Genomic DNA, 17,881 nt, shown 5'->3' with positions numbered 1-17,881 from the left:
AATTCTTCAATGGGACTAGCGAGCAAGAGCATAATATGCCAGTACTCCAGACATCCCACTAATCCTAATCTTTAAAGCCTTCAGAGGTTTGGGAACAGATTATTTAACAGACTACCTGTGGGCTGGTGCCTTAATGCATCAGCACTTCCTTCTGGTCAGGCAGAGCGTTCCACAGAATCTGCTTAGTCCAGCGAGGTGGTCAATCAGCCTTTCAGGTCTGAAATTCTATAGTAGTCACATCCTTGGGGTAAGGCCCCCTCACTCCACTGTGTTCCAGATCAGGATCCTTAAACTAGGCAGGCAAAATCAATCTTCAGTAATTCTCCTGCTGAGCACTGAGCTTATTCCTACTTCCCTTAGTTATGAGGCTTCTTCACCCTCGGGTCTGGTCATCCCTTTTCTGGGGTGTTGTCACTAGTTAGATGGCATTTTACCAGCTTGCTGGTAGCACCTTCTCTCATCAGCCTGCTTGCTCCTCTAGCCCAGCCACCACACTCCTATGCCTCTCAGCTCTTTTTTTCTCCCAGTTGTTGTGTGGCTACCAATCAGGGTTGGCTGGTACTTCCTGCATTAACCCGTTGATTTCCAGGACATCTTGGGACATACACATCTCTTAACACTACCTCTTCATGCATAATCCATGAAGGTAAGTAGCAGTCATCAAGGATATAGAGTTAATAGTGTGTGGGGTCAAACTTTCAATAGTCAGAGACAAGGCATTTTCTGAGGCTTTTATAGGGACTTAGTCCGGATCTTAGACTGCGGAATAGTCTGCTAGGGAAGATCAGACTGAATCTGTCTAACCATTTTCAGAACCCAGTCCAACGCTCACTTTTTCACAAAATATTACCTGTAGTTGTGGAAGCTGAAGAAGGAAGAACAAGGAAGAGAGAAGCAAGGAAAGATAAAAAACAAGTATAATTGGTCAAATTCTGGAATAGCAAGAGCGGAGTCCATTTTGGTTAATTTATAGGCTTAGTTACTGTATTTGGTGCCCAGAGATTGTGTTGACAAATGCTTTACCAATTAGATAGCTAATTCGATCGATCTTCAAATTGAAGGAGGAAATTCCTTAGGTTGACACAAGAAAAAATGTGTGTGGGATGGAGAGAATTCAATAATTTTTTTGCAGTTTAAACACTGAGATGTCTATGATCCTTGATTAATCAGCTATTTCTTGGAAAACGAAAGTCCTTCTCTGTATTTGAAAGATTTATCACTTAATCTTAACCTCTTTTCTCAGAATGTTTGATAAAACCTCATTGACTGTACTTTTGGAAAAGTCAGTTTAGCTCGTTAACAGTGGAGCTGGCAAGGACCCAAGACAATCAATCCCTCCAAAGCTGGGAAAGTGATAAGTCTTGTCAAAGATGTACAAGTAAGCCAAAAGTGATTCTGACCACTTACTGTGATTGAAGTTTGTCACTCACTGCCTTAGCAAAGTGTGACATCTTGGATCTTACTCTCTCACCACTGAAAGAATATTAAACTGTATTTTCCTGATACCTTTCCAAGCATTTGTATATATTTGATGTAACACCCAGCTATTTCACGCTATTTTTCACTAAAATTCAAAGTATTCTACTTGCTTTAGTGCTTCTAACAGTCAGGTCATCTTATTAAAATCCCACATCCCTATATCAAGTCCTTTGTGCTTTTCTCTCATGTGCAGAGGGAAGCAAAATATTTCTTTGTAGTGATTTTGTCTATATGCAGTATGAATTTTGTTTGATATGAAATCATTTATCTCTAACAAAGGCTTAGGCATAACTCTCCTAATGTGAAATACAGGACTCTTCCAAACTGCTTTTCTATTTTTATGCTTACCTTAGATAAGCAGAACAGTCTGAAGGTAAAATAACAGAAAATATTTTAGTATAGCTTTAGCTAATTCTTATGAGAATCCTACAGAAGATAGTGCCTCTATCATCCACTCTCTCTTTCTCTCACAGTCTCCTCCCTCTATTCCTCTCTTTCCATACATTGAATACTGTACAGTCTCACTCTTTTTTCTCTCATGCTGGGGAGAATGGTTTATGCAGACCACTTACAGGTATAGCCCCATCAGTTAAGAAGGTTTAGTTCTTGAAATTGTTGGAAGTTGCTGTACAATCTTATTTGTTTTTATTTCTCAGACAGCAGTACCATGTTTGGAGAAAAAAAATTGAAATCGACTTTGACTGCAGAGGTTTTATTTGTCTCTGAGGGAATGTGAGAATTTTGGAAACTCTCTGAAATCTGCTAAGTGTTTGAAAAAGGACCAGGCCTTCTCATTCTACTGAAGAAAATCTTAGGGTGCTGGAAGAATTCCCAGTTCTGATTGACCTTCTGGTTCTGAACTTTGCAATGAAAAGAACTTGAAAAGATAAAAATATACTTCTCTCTTTTTATGACTCCCTCATATAATTTAAGGATAAATTCCCCGCATGGGATCCTGGATGGAATGTTGTAAAAACATTTAATGTATCACAGCCAATGTCATCTGGAGAATCCCTACATGATTCTTTATGTGTTGGGATATAGATAGCATTTCTTCAAAAAGAGCAGATCACTCGCTATTATTCCCATTATTCGTGTCATGGTTCACATTTGCACGTCAGTAGAGTTGGTTGAAAAATCTCAAATTTTGAATTTGTTTTATGAAAAAGGGACACATTTTTTATGAAAAAATGTTGTGGTGTGTGTGATGGTGGTGGGGTTGTTTGTTTGTTTTTGTTTTTACCAGTTCTAGTCTTCATTCTCTTTCTGCAGTTGTAGACTTATTATAGGACCAGGCTGACCCACACACATCCTTTCTGTGGCTGCTAGCATTGCTAGTATGGTAGCTGGTTTCCCTTTGCAGGATCCCCAGTAGAGACATCCAATTATAGCAGTTCAGATGCAATGAGGAATTGGGGGTGAGGGAATAATCTTTCTTTTTATTATCTAATCACCTAACTGGCAAGACAATGTGACTAGAAATATTTCCAGAGCCTGTGTGATAGATTCATTGACCAAAGTGAAACTCTGTGTCCACTAGCCCCTTCCTTTGTCTGCAGTACCTTTTGATGGGTTGTAGCTGATCTGTTTTGTGTTGTTCTGTATAGTGGGCCACCCTTAACATTTTGTACATTTTGAAAGATTGTAGCATTTCAAGTGGAATTCCCCATTTTGTACACAGTAAATATTGCTGAAAAGAGCAGAATCTTTCAAAACAGTGGAACTTTTTAAGGGTTTGCCCACTCTATTCACAGGAGTTTTATAACTTGCTCTTCTAGTTACGGTGAATCTTTCTCTTAATAGGTAGACATTTCTTATCTTGCCAATACACTAATAGCAGTTTCTTCAATTTGGAGGACCCTTGCCCTAATGGTGACCCAAATTAAATCCTCAGTGGTTCTAGAGCTGGATCTATTTTATTTCTCTCCTTTCTACTTCAGACCAATAGAATTTCAATTCAGGACATTCTCACCTTAGAAGTAAAAAAGCTCCTCATTTCCATGGCTTCCCTAGCACAGCCTGGTCTCTCTTTCATTAGATCTAGGGTAAGGTAGCAATGAAACATTTATTTGAGTGATTCTTAAAGTAAAAGTTAAAAGTTAAACCAAATGGCTTTTAACCAAGTTAAAGGTTACAGTTAAAACTGACCCATGTGGAAATCTTCACCTCAGGTGCAAGTTCTGTCACATGCAGCTTCCTGCTGGACTAACTGGAGGAGAAGTTTATGTATCCAAGTGCATGAGCAGGAAGAAACTTGGAATATGCACTTAACCTGAAAATGGTTATATAAGTCAAATCTAAACAAATACAGTATTTCCAAATCCATAAAAATTCATCCCTCTGCTTACGTAGTATACAAGTACTGTAAAAACACAGATGCAAATTATAAGTGCATTTGAACTCTTCGATGCACCACCATGTTCTTTAAGTGAAGCATGTGCTTAAGTGTTTTGCTGAAACTGGGGCCTGAGAGCTATCTCTCTCTAATGACTGTTTGGGGGACAATATGAAATAAATTTAGCGGTCCCAGTCTAGTTCCCAATGGACAGATAAACACATGACAAAAAGTATAATCCCGGTTATGCTTGGTGTTAATTGACAACTTGATTGGAAGTTGCAGCAAACAGGTCAAGGACTGAATAGGCATGAAAACTGAACTATCCTGTCACCCCTGAAGATAGTCTCTCTAGGTTAGGGTTGAGGTGCATTGGAGGAGTGTTTATTGCCACTGCCAGGGTTGTCAAAATGGCACATTTCATCAGCACTAAATACACATGAAAAATGTAAAAGAAACTTCAAAAAGCAAAATAAAAGCTGTGCTTACTGCAGCTTACTATGACACATACAGTTGTCATAACTTTCGTTTAAACACTTTTCCCAGGGCTGTTTCTAGGTGCAGTCCTCCATGAATGATTTAACCAGTCCAAGATAGTAGTAAATTCTTGCAGCATACTCAGAGATCAGTAAATAAACAATACTCTGTGTACACACTCTTGTCTTAGCACCCACTTAGGAATCTGAACTGGAAATGAGGATTCCTGTAATGTTCCCATCTAAGTCTGGGAGCTTTTCCCAGTTGACTGCAGTGGGAGAAGTGAGTTGATACAAAATGTACCTACGGAAAATATACATATGTCAATGGTGACAGGGCACTGTAAATTAGAAGCATCTTTCTTATTCCAAAATGATGGTGTTCTCTTTCTATTTTCCCTCCTGTATTGACAGCAGTGAATGGCAAATGATGGTAACATAAGCAGTGCACCCTATTAGCTGTAACTACAAAGGCAACATTTTATGATAGGATAATTCTTAATCGATTGGAAGAGCAGCTGTCTGGCCCAAAAGGATCAGAAGAAAGAAAAATGTGACACTAGTTAAATGTCTGGGGGATTAAAAGCTGGTAAGTGTGAATATTTTACGACAGGGCTCCACAAATTTGCTTTGGAGCTAGGAGCCAAAATTTAAGGAGCCAAACAACGTGGGCCCAGTGGCAGGGCGCCCTGGCTGGAGCTCAGCAGCCACTCTCCCCTGCTGGCCCCGTCCCTCTCCCACAACATGGGCCCAGCAGCAGGGCGCCCTGGTCAGAGCGCAGCAGCCACTCTCCCCTCCCGGCCATGCCCCTTCCCCCTGCCCCTTTCCCAAAACGTGGGCCCAGCGGCGGGGCGCCCTGGCCGGAGCGAGGCAGCTGCTCCCCCTGGAAAAAACCTAGGTGCCGGACTTAAATTTCTAGGCGCCATGGCGACCTGGCGCCCGGGGTTTGTCGAGCCCTGCTTTATGGATCCTACTCACTGTAGCTTCAAGCAAGACAGTTCATGCCCAGCCCTCATTCCTGATCACAGTTAGATTATAGTGAAAGGAAATGATTAAAAACCCCCACCCTGTTAGAGTTGATGACAACTAGTGGTGTCTCAGAACAGAGGAGGTCAGTGGCAGCACAGAGATGTGGAGCTCCTCAATGAAGTTGAAGCAAGTGAGCACCCGCACGCACGCATTGGGACCTCCAACATGAGCTTCCCTGCAAGGTCTCAGGGAAGGGCCGCAAGCCGACTCTCGTGCACGGCCCTGGCCCATTTCTGTGTAGACTCTCATCCACCGTTAATGGAGCGTGCTTAAGCCACTCGAGCATGCCCAGTAACAGCCGCTGAAGCAGCTTCAGAAATGGGGAGGAGTGTGAAAAAATGGGGGGGGGGGGCAGAGTTGTAAAAACAAGGGAGAAGGGCTAGCGCTCCACACCACCCCGCACGAAGCCACAAGTCCAGCAAAATGCCTAGACCAGCCTGCGGTGCTCTATCAGGGAAGCAGTAAGCAGCTGCAAGCTAGGGATCCACTGGCTCTGAGTCCAGCCCCCTTCCCATCTCTCCCCAGGGTTAAATGCTTTCAGATATGTTTTAGCTGGGTAAAAGAATGTCCAGACACGGTAGCAGCTGACAACACAGACATCACTCCACACCCCCATCCTTTTGCACTTTTCTCATGCCTGAGTCTGTGTGTTTGTGTGAGTGCGTCTCCCCCAGCCCAGGCGTGCCTCCAGCCTTCAGCCAGGAACAGTCAGTTCGGAAAGATTCACCAAACGATTTACCTCTGAGCCTCCAAGAGGATCAAAGTGAATCCCTTGGATGGTTCAGGCCAATCTCTATGTCTTATTGACGATGCTAGCCATCATTACGTAGAGCTGAACAGCGGCTTTCATTTGGTCTCGAGACAGCTCTTTCTCTCCTCTTTGCTCTCCGGCCAACAGCGAAGGACAGGCTGGGGAAGTCAATTCTATGATGTTTCTCTTTGATCCATTAGCCTGCATCCTAAGGGCAAAGCACAGGTGGGGCCATCTCTGACATATGTGTAAGGGTTGATTAGCCCCTTACTGAAACTTAGTAGGTCTTTTTGGTTGGCCATTTTTTGAGGAAACAGGACCCTGAAACAGACACAGCCCCCAGGGCAAGTGGAGAGAGGCCAACTCAGGTCAGCCTGATTGACAGGGTGGGCAGGCCAATGAGGGTGCCAGAAGGGCGGGGGGAGTCCCATCCTCTGAGCTGAGCTGCCTGCCTGGGCATGCCTGGGCAGAGAGCAGGGCAGAGCTAAGGACAAAGCAGCCGGTGGCTTGGAGGCCAGAGGAAGGCACAGGGAGCTGAACTGAGCTGACCCACAGCAGCAGAACCAGAGGGGTGTCCCAGAGCGCCGAGCTAAGCAGAGTCGGGCACAGCTGCACTGAGGCAGAGCGGAGCAGGAGCTGGAGCTGGGTGCAGTGAGCAGCTGGGGAGAGCGAGGGGGACCCTGGGCAGGGCCTGGTGCAGGGAGGCACCACCAGCCCAGAGGCCTCACAGGGCAGACTCAGAGGGGGATCTTGACCCCAACAGGGGGGGCTGATGCTGGGGAGAAGGGCTCTGCCCCTAGAGCCTGGGAGTGTGTGGCCACTGCCAGAGCAAGTGTCTGACTCTTTGCATCCCTGCAGCACAATGAAGGCCTGGGCAGTGGGCCTGCAACATATGACACAGACTGTGAACTTCCCTTACACCCCAGAGACGCTGTGTGTGGTGCCCCCGTGCCAGGGGGCAGTGTTGGGTGTTTCCTTTAACCTTTCTCTGCTTTTCTTATTTTTTTATTTGATTTTTGATTGCTGTTTGTTTAATAAATTGTATTGCTTTGCATTGTATGCAATGATTAATGGGTCAGGGAAGCGCCCAGTGCAGTTAGTACCCCGGAGTGGGGATACCCTAGCCTCTGCCCTAAGGGACCATGGCAAGATTGGGGGTTTAGCCCCAGGAATCCTAGGCCCAGCCTTGTCAGGGTTACAGGGACCCCACCACACAGGAGAGTGGAAGGGGAGCCCTCGAGGTCAGGTGGGCCTCTGGGTAAAGAGAGTGGGAGCAGGGACTCAGATCCTTTTGCTAGCCAACTCCACCGGGGTAGTGTATAAGCCAGGAAAGTTCCCCACAATAGCGGGCCCATTCCCCTGCTTACATATGATAGAGAGGGTGTCAGAAGTTGTATTCCCCCCTCCCCTGCCTGTCAGATACCAGCAACTCCATCTCCTGGACCTTGGGATCATGGAATGCAGAAAGGTCAGTGTACTCAGTCTCTGGAAATTGCATACTCTGGACCAGGGGATGAGGAAAGGAGAGAGGATGCAATTCTGGCAGTCCCCCTCTCATCTGTCACATTTTCCTTCTTCAGGACCAAGGATGAGGGGATGCTTTTTTTTTTTTTTTTAATAATGCAGTAAATACAGATGTCAGCTAATGATAAGATTTGCAACTGTGTGCAAAATTAAACAGGGATGCATTCATTGGCACCACTCTGGCACCCCTGCAAAGGCACTAAACAAAGGCAAACCTGAACCTGTCAGTCTTTAGGGCCTTGCTGACTGCGTTTTCATGCTGCCTGTGCTGCATCTAAAATGGGGGTGGGGGAGGGAGAGAAGCGGCTGCTGGCCCTGGGGGTGGAGCCAATCACTGACCTGCAAGCATCGAAATAGAGGTACGATGTCTCCCCCCCCCCCATCCCCCCTCCTATTTTCTTCCAGAGCCCAGGAAAATAAGAAGCTGATACAAAGACTATAGATCCCTGTGAATCCATCTCTGCTCATTGTGGAAGGTGCATCTGGGAGCTGGACGCCATGGAGCACATCCGAATGCCCAAGGTTGGTACTGGGGAGGCAAAGTGGAGGAGGCTGGATGTCTGCAGTGATGAGTGATGACGAGGCTTCAGTGCCTGGCTCAGGAGAAGCCGGCAAGAAAAAGATGTCTCGTGTATGTTGTTGATGGTTTTATTCTGCTTTGTTTGGAAAGAGATTAGTTCATCTCTAGTTATGGGGGGAAACCCTGCACATATCAGGGGTAAATATCAACCTATCTGGCTGCTTTAACGTTTGAGGCAACTTGCCATTAAATTAGACAAAATATACACATGAAAAGCATTGCTCTGTAAAGTTGATTGAAATGTATGTGAGATTGCTTAATTACCCTAGCTTAGCCATTGTTATTAATGCAGTCCCCATCCATGGCTGCTCTTGCTTACCAGAAATAAGGGAAACCAAACTTACCTGCTTTTCATATTCCTTTACTTTTATTTTACTATTTCATTGTCTTGGCCAAGATTTTATTTAGATTTTGGAATCTGGTATTTGCTTAGCATAATCAGTATATTTATATTTATTTATATAGCTTTGCAGATAGGAGGTCTATGTTTGTTAACAAAACTACAGTCTTTCTCTAAACAGAAGGAAATGTGATTCTGCATATCAAAATTCAGTATAACAGAAAACTCAGTCTGAAGCAAAACATTAAATTGTAGCTACCAATAACATATTTAATTAAGGGAAGAAATTATAGTTGTTTTTTGTCAGGTTTGTTTTTTTTTTTAAACTTTTGGCTAAATTCTTGTGTATTTATAACTCTAAAATTATGCTTAAACAGTGTTGTTATCTGGTTTGTATACATTCCTAGTTCATTATTGTTAACCATCATGGTAACCTGAATTCAAAATCAGGGCCTCTTGCTGCTGAACCAAGATTACTAGGCCTGTAGCTACTGGACAATGAATATATTATGACAAGACAGTGGTTTTCTGCATCAGAAAAGGCCTTCTTATTTCTTGGGATTTTGCTGCCTTCCTGGCTAGAGGAAGAATACCTGTTTTTAGGGTATATTCTAGATAGAAGGAAATACCCATTGAGAGTTGTGTGCATAGATCTTCTGCTGATCACACAGTGAAAGTGTGCCTGAGTAAAAATTTAAAATACTGATAAATAAGAACAAAAACCTAATTAAAATCTAAAATAAATATTTGTTTTACACTTTGGATAAAGAGCCTGATTCAGCTGCCATTAAGGCAGAGGGAGTTTTGCTCATTGGCTTTTCCAGTAGCAGGCTCTTACATTTATTTTTGTGTGGTAAGAATTTATTATATATCAGACAACATTAAGGAGTGTGCAGTGTGAGTGACTTAGGACCCCAATGTATCTTTTGCATTGAATACTCTATTCAAAATTGGATGGCATTGACTCCTTGTCACCCAGCCAGCACCTTTCATTGTGTATAAGTAACAATTAAAGAAGTTATGTCTCTGATATAATACAAGCCATTTAGAATTAACATGTTTATTTAGAACAGTCATGTTGTTACAAAACCCTTTTAAATCATAATCATAACAAATGATGAGAAAACAAGATGCTAAATATGAGTGTGGTTTAAAATACCTCACCTGCCCAGTTATTCCAGATACCACTGAAATATCACTACTATCAGCAGTACAACAAAACAAAACAAAACAAAAATATTAGAGTCCAATATGAAAAAAAAGAAAAGAAAAAGAAATGACCAGAAAAATAACTATCTGTGTTTCATTGGCTTTTTGTCTTTACCATTTGGAATTTTAACCCTAGCATCTTTAAAAGAAATAAAAGATAGTCGTGTGAAGGTAAAAGATATCCTGTCTGTGCTGTAAGTATTTCTCTGAAATGGATTCCCCCATTCCAAATCCATCCTCAATCAAGTAACTGGCTTGTTCTGTATCTCATAACACTGACATCCCCTTACATCCAAAGAACCCTAACCAACCCCCAAAACAAAACAAATCTCCCAAGAAGTTAAGAAAATCCAAAATTTCAAAAGAAAATCCCTACCCAAGGAGAGTTTTTACCCTGAAAAGGAAAAAGTGCCAGAGATTTCATGAAGTCCACTAGGGACTTCATTATTGCTATTGTTTTTCTGAAGAAGGTGCTCAGATACTACTTTGGTGGGTGCCAGTGTAAAACTCTAAATTAAACAAGTGTTACACATATAGCTGTGCATATCCTGGCATGCAAATGTTTATTTTTATTAACTATTTTTAATAATCTATAATTATTTCACAAAAACTACCTAATAACTATCACGTCCTCCCTCTGAAGTATATTGTGTGAAATATATACATATTTTATGAATAGTGTATGAAATATAGTAAGTCTCTGAAATATAATTTATAGAGCTGTTTGAAAAAATTCAAATTTTGAAATTATCTGGCAAAAAAAAAAAGGAACAAATTTTCCACCAAAAATTCAAGTTTTCCATTTTTCAACGAGCTCTAATAATTTAATCAGACAGATCCACATTTGTAATCTGAAATATCCTCAAGATTCATCCTTTTAGAAGTTGAGGCATTAAACTGTGGCTGTATTGATCAGGATCCTTCTGTTTCCAATAATTTCACTGTAATTCTGAAGATGTGCTCCAAGCACAGTATCTTTTGTACATGATTGGAAATGGTATAAGTGAATGTACAGCTTTTCCTGCAACTAGTGAGCAGAAACAGATGTATTATTATTATTCATAGAATGTCTTACAGTAGCATCTACATGCCTCAAACAAGATCAGGGCCCCATTTTGCTTGGCGCTGTACAAGTACATAGGGATAATCCCTGCCCCCAAAGAGTTTGCAGCCTAAAGAAGATCAACAAAGTGTGGGAAGAGAAACTGAGGCACAAAGAGGTGAAGTGACTTGCCCAAGGTCACAGAGCAGCTCAGTGGAAAAAGAACCCAGGTCTCCTGATGACTACACCAATGCACTGGCCACTAGACCACATTGCCTTAGCTCACTACTTTTTATTTTGCATTCCCTAATCTCTGTGGGAACTATTTTTCAAGCATTGTAGCAGGCATGGGAGTGGATGATGATTATTGCCACTAGCAATGTTTAGGAACATGAATTCTTGCCATTGAAACATTTTGATTCTAGTGTGCCAGGACAGCTTGAAAGCTATGTTTTCTACAAACCTCTTAAAATCTGGCCTTGTATTTCAGAGTGTGTAGGTCCTCAACACCAATCGGAACCAGGTTCAGTAACTGAAGTAGAGTCTTTCTACAAGAAGATATGGAGACCTTGAACATAAACCATTCTATTTCCAATTACACATAAGCCAATGCACATTTTCTAGTAACACAGATAGTAATAATTAATTACACATAATCCATTGAATTTCCCAGTAAATAATTACGTAAGACTATATGTCATATATTACGGTAAGGATCTCTTCATACTGTAGATGCCTTCCTATGCAAAAGGGGTCTAATATGACCAAATTTAGCATCAGCTAACAATCACCCACTGTTAAGTAGTGCTGTGCATACAATAAAAAAGAACTATCTTTTTAGAAGGAAAAATTAACAGTAAATCACTTTCTGCCATTAACATGGATAAGACAGTAAAGTACTTTAGGGAAGCTGCCAAAACTGAAATGTTCACTAAGTGAAACAAACAACCCATAACCATCTTCAAAAATGAATACACTATGTTTATGCACAGACTAAAAATAAACTGCGTTAATCTATATAGAGATGCTTCTGACCATGGACATGTTAACAGAAAAAGAGCTCAAAAGATACGTTGGCTTCAAAGGGAAATTTCATTCACTGTTGCTAATGAGATATTACATTTTGTCTGGCCACATCTTGTAACATTCATCTTTCACTGTATATTGGCAGCAGGCCTTTTGAAATGCAGTGTTATCATAATGAATATGCCAGATTCATCCCTGGTGTAATTCTGTTGTCTTCAGTGGAATTATTCCGGGCATGCATTTGGCTCAGTATCTCTTGTTAACATAACACTTATGATGGTTAAAGTTGCTCTAGTGCTTTAATTTTTACACAGTTATAGAAAGACCTGTTTCTGCGGTCTATATCTCAGGAATTAAATAGGACAGCAGTTCTCAACCAGGTGTCTATGGTGAGCAGTTTTCAGGGGGTCCACCAAAAAAAGACTGGGTTTCAGCCCTGCGTGGCAGGGCTCAGGCTTCAGCTTCAGCCCAGGTGGTGGGACTCGAGGTCGAGCTTCAGACCCATGTAGTGGGGTTTAGGAGGAAGTGTCACCTCCACCCCCTGACTCACTTCAGAGGGCCTCCCGGCCTGTGTGTCAGCACCAGCAACAAGTTTCACACTGAGTAAGTAAAACAAAAATAATATTCATTTTTTAATTTTTGTACCTATATTATCCTTTTCTTTTTTTTAATATTATGTGTGTGTGTTTACCTGTATAACTATCAATTTAATACAGCTTTTCATCTACTGAATATGCAGAAAAACAGTTGTGGCACAGGTGGGCTGTGGAATTTTTATAGCATGTTGTGAGGGCATCAAAAAGACAGATTTAAGATATAGATACCATTTTATATGCTTATACGACAATATTCTTGTCTGTTATATGCACTCTAAAGATAATTGTAAGTAGTCAAACTGAAAACTTGTATCCCTGAGTTTTGTCTCCTTTAGTTTTAAATTCATTTTAATTTTTTTTCAACAAGTTAAAATAATAATACTGTGCATTTATATAGTGCTTAGCCCACTTTTCTTCTGAGGAATTCAAAGTGCTTTTTAAAGGTTTTTAACATGTCCTCTGTGAGGATTGCAAATATTATTATATCCATTATATATAGGACACAAAGAGGGTAGATGATTTGCGCAAGGTCACATCTGGGCCAATTGCAGAGCTAGGAACAGAATCCAGGAGTATTGACTTCCATTTTCCTCCTATGATCACAAAACTGCCTTCCCTAATGGGAGCTGAAGCTCATATTTGAATCATCCCTGTTGACTTGCCAACATTCCAGTTCAAATGGCCAGAACGTATTACCTAAACTGATTACAAGTCTCAAGTAGGTGAAAGTGGAAACAACTTCTGACTTCCGATCTTTTACTTGCAAAAAAGATCATATGCCTTTTTTTGATAAACCACTCGTGCATGTAGAACATGGAATGTCAGCAAGTTTCTTTCTCTATGGAGCTGTTTAATGATTATGAGATCAAATTATAACATATGACTAATTTCACTGCTGCTGAATACTATCCCATGACTACACTTTTGAATGCTTGGTAAGTGGCTTGGCATCAAATCTGTTTTTCATGACCTTTGTTTCAAACGAATTGGGTTGGAGGGCTCCTCCACTTCAAGGACAGCCTTGACTAAAAGTAGCTATTCTTTTTCTCCCTCTCTCACTTTTCATTCTTTTTCTCACAGTTAAATATAGGGATAGAGGTGATGGGGCTTGTTTGGCCCTTGCACCTGATTGAGGCTTGTTTCATTAACATAAACTGCATAAGGTACTATGACCTCCTTTGAATGCCAAGTTTTTTGTCTGCTTTCCAGGCACTGTTGTGACCATTATTTTGTTTTGTAGGCATGTAAAAGAATTCAGCAAGTACTGGTGCTTTCAGATTTGTTATCTGTTGCTTGGCTTTTTACTGTGTTTAGAAGATTTTAATTTACATTTTGATTAGCCTTTTTCTTCTGTTTTGAATTTTATCACTGTAGTTGATTTAGACTTGAAGTAATGGATTTTAACAGCTAATCTCTCACTCAGCTAGACCAGGTCTTGATGTCATGATTTTGTGATAATGCAGTAGAGTCTCCTATTTTTTGGCCACAACTTGATTTCTTTTAAGATTCCATGTACTTTGGTTTTGTGCCCCGTGACTAGGACAATGAATCAGAATCTTGGCGCTAATGTGATTTAAAATATAATGTACTGGAAATGATTCTGTGATCAGACACTCCAGACATATATTTTCTAGAGATGGGCAAAAACTTGAACCTCACATCTGAACTGCTGGGAATATCTGGGGACAAAGGAATGAATTTGAATCCCCAGATGTGTACATAATCCTATAATTTTGGTTCTGGGTTGCATTAGAGTGTTGAAGGGGTCTGTTTACTAGTACTAGTTTGGATATAGCCTAACTCTTACAAGAAGAGCTATTCTCATAATATTTCATCATAAAATTGTGGAAATCTCATGAAAACAAGTGATCTTGTGAAATTTCTATCATTCATGATGCTTACCTAATGAAATGTCAACCATTTGGGTCTTAAATTGTACATAAGAACATCTCACAAGATTTTGGTCCCTTCAAACCTCAACCAGAACTCTAATAGTGATTTGAACCCCAGATTACAGCCTAACTACAATGTAGATCAGAACACCTCTAGAATTGATATTTATATTATAGTTCACCTATACTATTTTATTTCATAGACTAACTTCACTGACCTACAAGCCAACTAAGAATTTTCCATCTTAGTCTCAGTTTTCCTTTCCGCTTCACTGTTTATGGTAGTCAGTACCTCTTTAGGAGCAGCACTGCGGGAAATCCAGATCTGTCTTTGATTTGGGTGGGTTTCAACATGATTTAATTATCTATGGAGGTAAATTAGCTTCTTCTAATCAGCAATACTTCACTACAGTCTAAGTGAATTATATAGCCAGAATCGCTCTTCAACAGTTTTCTTCATTACTAAAAGCATAATTGTTGCATGGCTCATTTCCCACTATGCACATGAGGAGACACTGGGATATTTTTGTCTATCTAGATTAGTAGGATAAACTGTTTTTCTTCTTCCTTGTTCACCTTCTTTGATATTTGATTCTTTTTTCTCAGGCTTGTCTAGTGATATTGTTGTGGTAGTGTCCTCTGTTTGAGAGTTAGTTTTAATGACTCCACTCTATCTTCTCTCCATCCTCAAGTTGCATGAGTTATGGTTGATCCTCTGAACAGTATCATTTATTGCACCCATCCTGTGTTCTTCTATCAGAATTTCAGTGTGCATTAATTTTTCCTGTTTATAAAAATGTCATTCATAGCCTTCTGTGATTCACAATTTCTGGTCTATGGGCCTGATTCCAAGCTCACTTATGCCAATGTAAATCAGGATTAACTCCATTAAAGTCCATGGGCCTCGTTCATCTGTGCCTCACAGTTACTTTATGCCAGTACAGTGGAGTCCTAATATAGCTGTAAGTGCCTGCTGGGGAAATTCCTCCAGTATTGAGGGAGCTCCTTGGTAGCCGTAGAGACAGCATCTCAGACTCTACACCATCCTCCCTGAGAAGCCTTGGACGTAGTAGATTTTCAGGAGGTTGGAGAAGACATGGCCAAAATGTCCCCAAATCTCAGGGCTATGACAGCTTGCCCCAGGGGCCAAATCAACCTCTAGCATCTCCAACATAGGGGAGGCACAGAGGTGTCATAACACTCCAAATGCCCTCCTCCCTCTCCCTGTGCCAAACTTAAATATAATGCAGAGGTGAAGTTGGTCTGATGAAGTTATACTGGTGTAAAATTTATGTAAATCAGATTAGAACCAGGCCACTTGTTTCTCTTTTGTCTCAGAATTGTTGAAATTTCAAAATTTTATCTGAACATTTTTGCTCAGGATCAATCAGTTCCTATCACACCTCTCTCTTTTTTTTTCATCTGAGCTCAGAGTATAGTTTTGATTAATATTGCTCCCATGGCGACAGACAGTGGCAGCTGTTGCAGAGTCGGTGATAGTAGGCCCCGCTAGTTAAGTTTTAGTTAACACACTGGAAAAAACTTGCGCAGCTTGGTTTGTGAGAGTGGGGTCCAATGGCATGGCTTTGCCTTTTATAATTGTAACCCTTCTGCCAGTTGGAGTTGGCAGCAACAAAGGCCGGGTTCAATATCTAGGGGTTCCTTTCAACAATACAACATAAAACTGGTTCGGTAACTTGGGGCAATTACACACCACCCTCTAGCACCTCTAGGGGCAATACTTCTCCTCTTGCAAGCACAGAGACTGAGTGTAGAAAAGAGACTTTCAATAAAAAGGGGAAAAGTAACCTAGAATTAATTTGGGAAAACACTGCGAGGAGGATTCACGTGCATAAAACCATGAACAAAACCCCCACCCCAGAGTACATTGGGCAGTTTCCTTTTGCTTCAGGTTCTTAAGTTCAGCAATAAGAAGTTCCTATAATGTGCTCCTCCCTTCACAGCACCCCACTCGTAGGTGTTGTTCATAGGGCAGACCCAGAATCTAGAGGTGCAGCTGCAGAGTTCACCTCCCACCCTGCTTGGGGGGAGGGGCAAAGAAGGCACCTTGCTCATTCCACTATCCAGCTGCCCTGCTAACCACCCTACTCGCTGCTTGTTGCACTGCAGGCCACTTTGCTGCACATCAGCAACTTCTGCTACCACCTTCTTCCCCACTACAACCTCTGGGAGCTGGTCTCTTGAGATTCCACCCAAGTCTCTGATTCTCAGCAATTTCAGCTCTTTTGATTGCCATCTGCTAGCAGGTGAATCTCAATGCTGAAGCTGAGGAGGAACGCCATCCCACAGGAGATGGTTTCAGCTTAAGCAAGCACTTAATAAAACAAAAAACTCTTAATAGAATCTTAATTAGCTCTATGTTTGAACAGGGCTCTTAGGCAGAGCGCACACTTCCAGGCAGAAATACCTGTCCCCGCCCTTATCAACCTTCACTGGGCTCTGGCATCCAAGCCCCTTGCTTAAGCAGTTCTGTTCAGATGATAGTGAGCCTTCAATCAGAACAGGCTAAGCACAGTTCTGCTGCCCTTTGCTCATACAATAAAGGGAACAACATTTCATTACCCCTGCATTTAACATTAAAGTGATTTGTAACCCAACACCAGCCGAAGGGATCATTTGGGCAAAGCAATCCCATCATACTGAGCACCCAAGCAGGGTGGGTGTGCTCATGCAAATACCAGCTTGGTAGGAGAGAGTCCATTCAGACCCTGCTTACATGATTTTAACTTTTCATTCTATTTGACATTTCTGAAGGTGAAACTGTTAGCCTATGGCACTTAGATCGGTAGACAAATATCACTGTTATATGCAAACATTTACTGCAACCTGGAGAAAGAAGGTTAGCAATTCTGACTGAGAAGTATGTCTCTGAGGTCTAATGCTTCTCAGGGCTACTTCTGCTCAGAAGCTTTGTCACAGCTTGCACAGGGATATACTTGAAACAAAAATCTAGCTCACGTTATTATAGCTGAAAATACGTTGCTGTGTGAAATGATAAAGAACATGAAAAATAGAATTAATCCCAGTTGCCTGATATTGCAGTGACATGGTAACAAACTCCTGCCTTATTCATATTAAAACAAGTTGTCTTATGGCTGGAAGTGCTTTCATTCTGCTATCTGTAATATATAGTTAAGGCACCAGATAAAAGAAGCATTTCAATACAAATCCTGCTGTCAGTGCTTATCCAAAAATATCTGTATCAAATGTGAAAACATATTAGGGTACAGAAATATTTTAGGGATGTTTTTGGGGGCATCCTGGCATGCTAACTTTGTTGTCATGCTAATCCGGTGCCTAATTAAAATCTTAAAAAATCTTATAGGGCCATGTCTTTGGAATTCTTACTTACTTAGTTAAAAATCCCATTGAAGTTAATGGGAGTTGTGCCTGAATAAGGATTTGCTTTTCCTAATATGACATCTTTTTCTTGAATGACCTCCCAGCGATCTTGTCCAGAGGTCATTTGTCATGTTTGTTCTCTGAGTAAAAAGTGCCTAACATCTGTTCTGAATTTGCTTTCCCATTAACTTCTATTTTTACCTTTTTTCTCTCTCATCTGTGTTGTACTGGAAATAGCA

At 41.2% G+C, this 17,881-nt stretch overlaps 1 protein-coding gene across 1 annotated transcript in view; it reads left to right on the top strand.

Moving 5' to 3' along the window:
* Positions 1-7,999: 7,999 nt before the first annotated feature.
* The window catches only part of MTMR7 (myotubularin related protein 7), a 69,684-nt gene continuing 59,802 nt past the window's right edge, over positions 8,000-17,881 (top strand). The window contains exon 1 of the mRNA XM_067530567.1: positions 8,000-8,116. Coding sequence (XP_067386668.1) covers positions 8,093-8,116 — 24 coding nt within the window. The 5' untranslated portion in view covers positions 8,000-8,092. The remainder of the gene's footprint in view (positions 8,117-17,881) is intronic.

Source organism: Emydura macquarii, unplaced genomic scaffold (genome assembly GCF_026122565.2).
Source record: "Emydura macquarii macquarii isolate MOO-44397 ecotype Brisbane River unplaced genomic scaffold, CSIRO-AGI_Emac_v2 contig_3108, whole genome shotgun sequence".
NCBI lineage: Eukaryota > Metazoa > Chordata > Testudines > Chelidae > Emydura > Emydura macquarii.
Note: the sequence above shows the minus strand (reverse complement) of the source record. Positions and strands in the feature narration are given on the sequence as shown.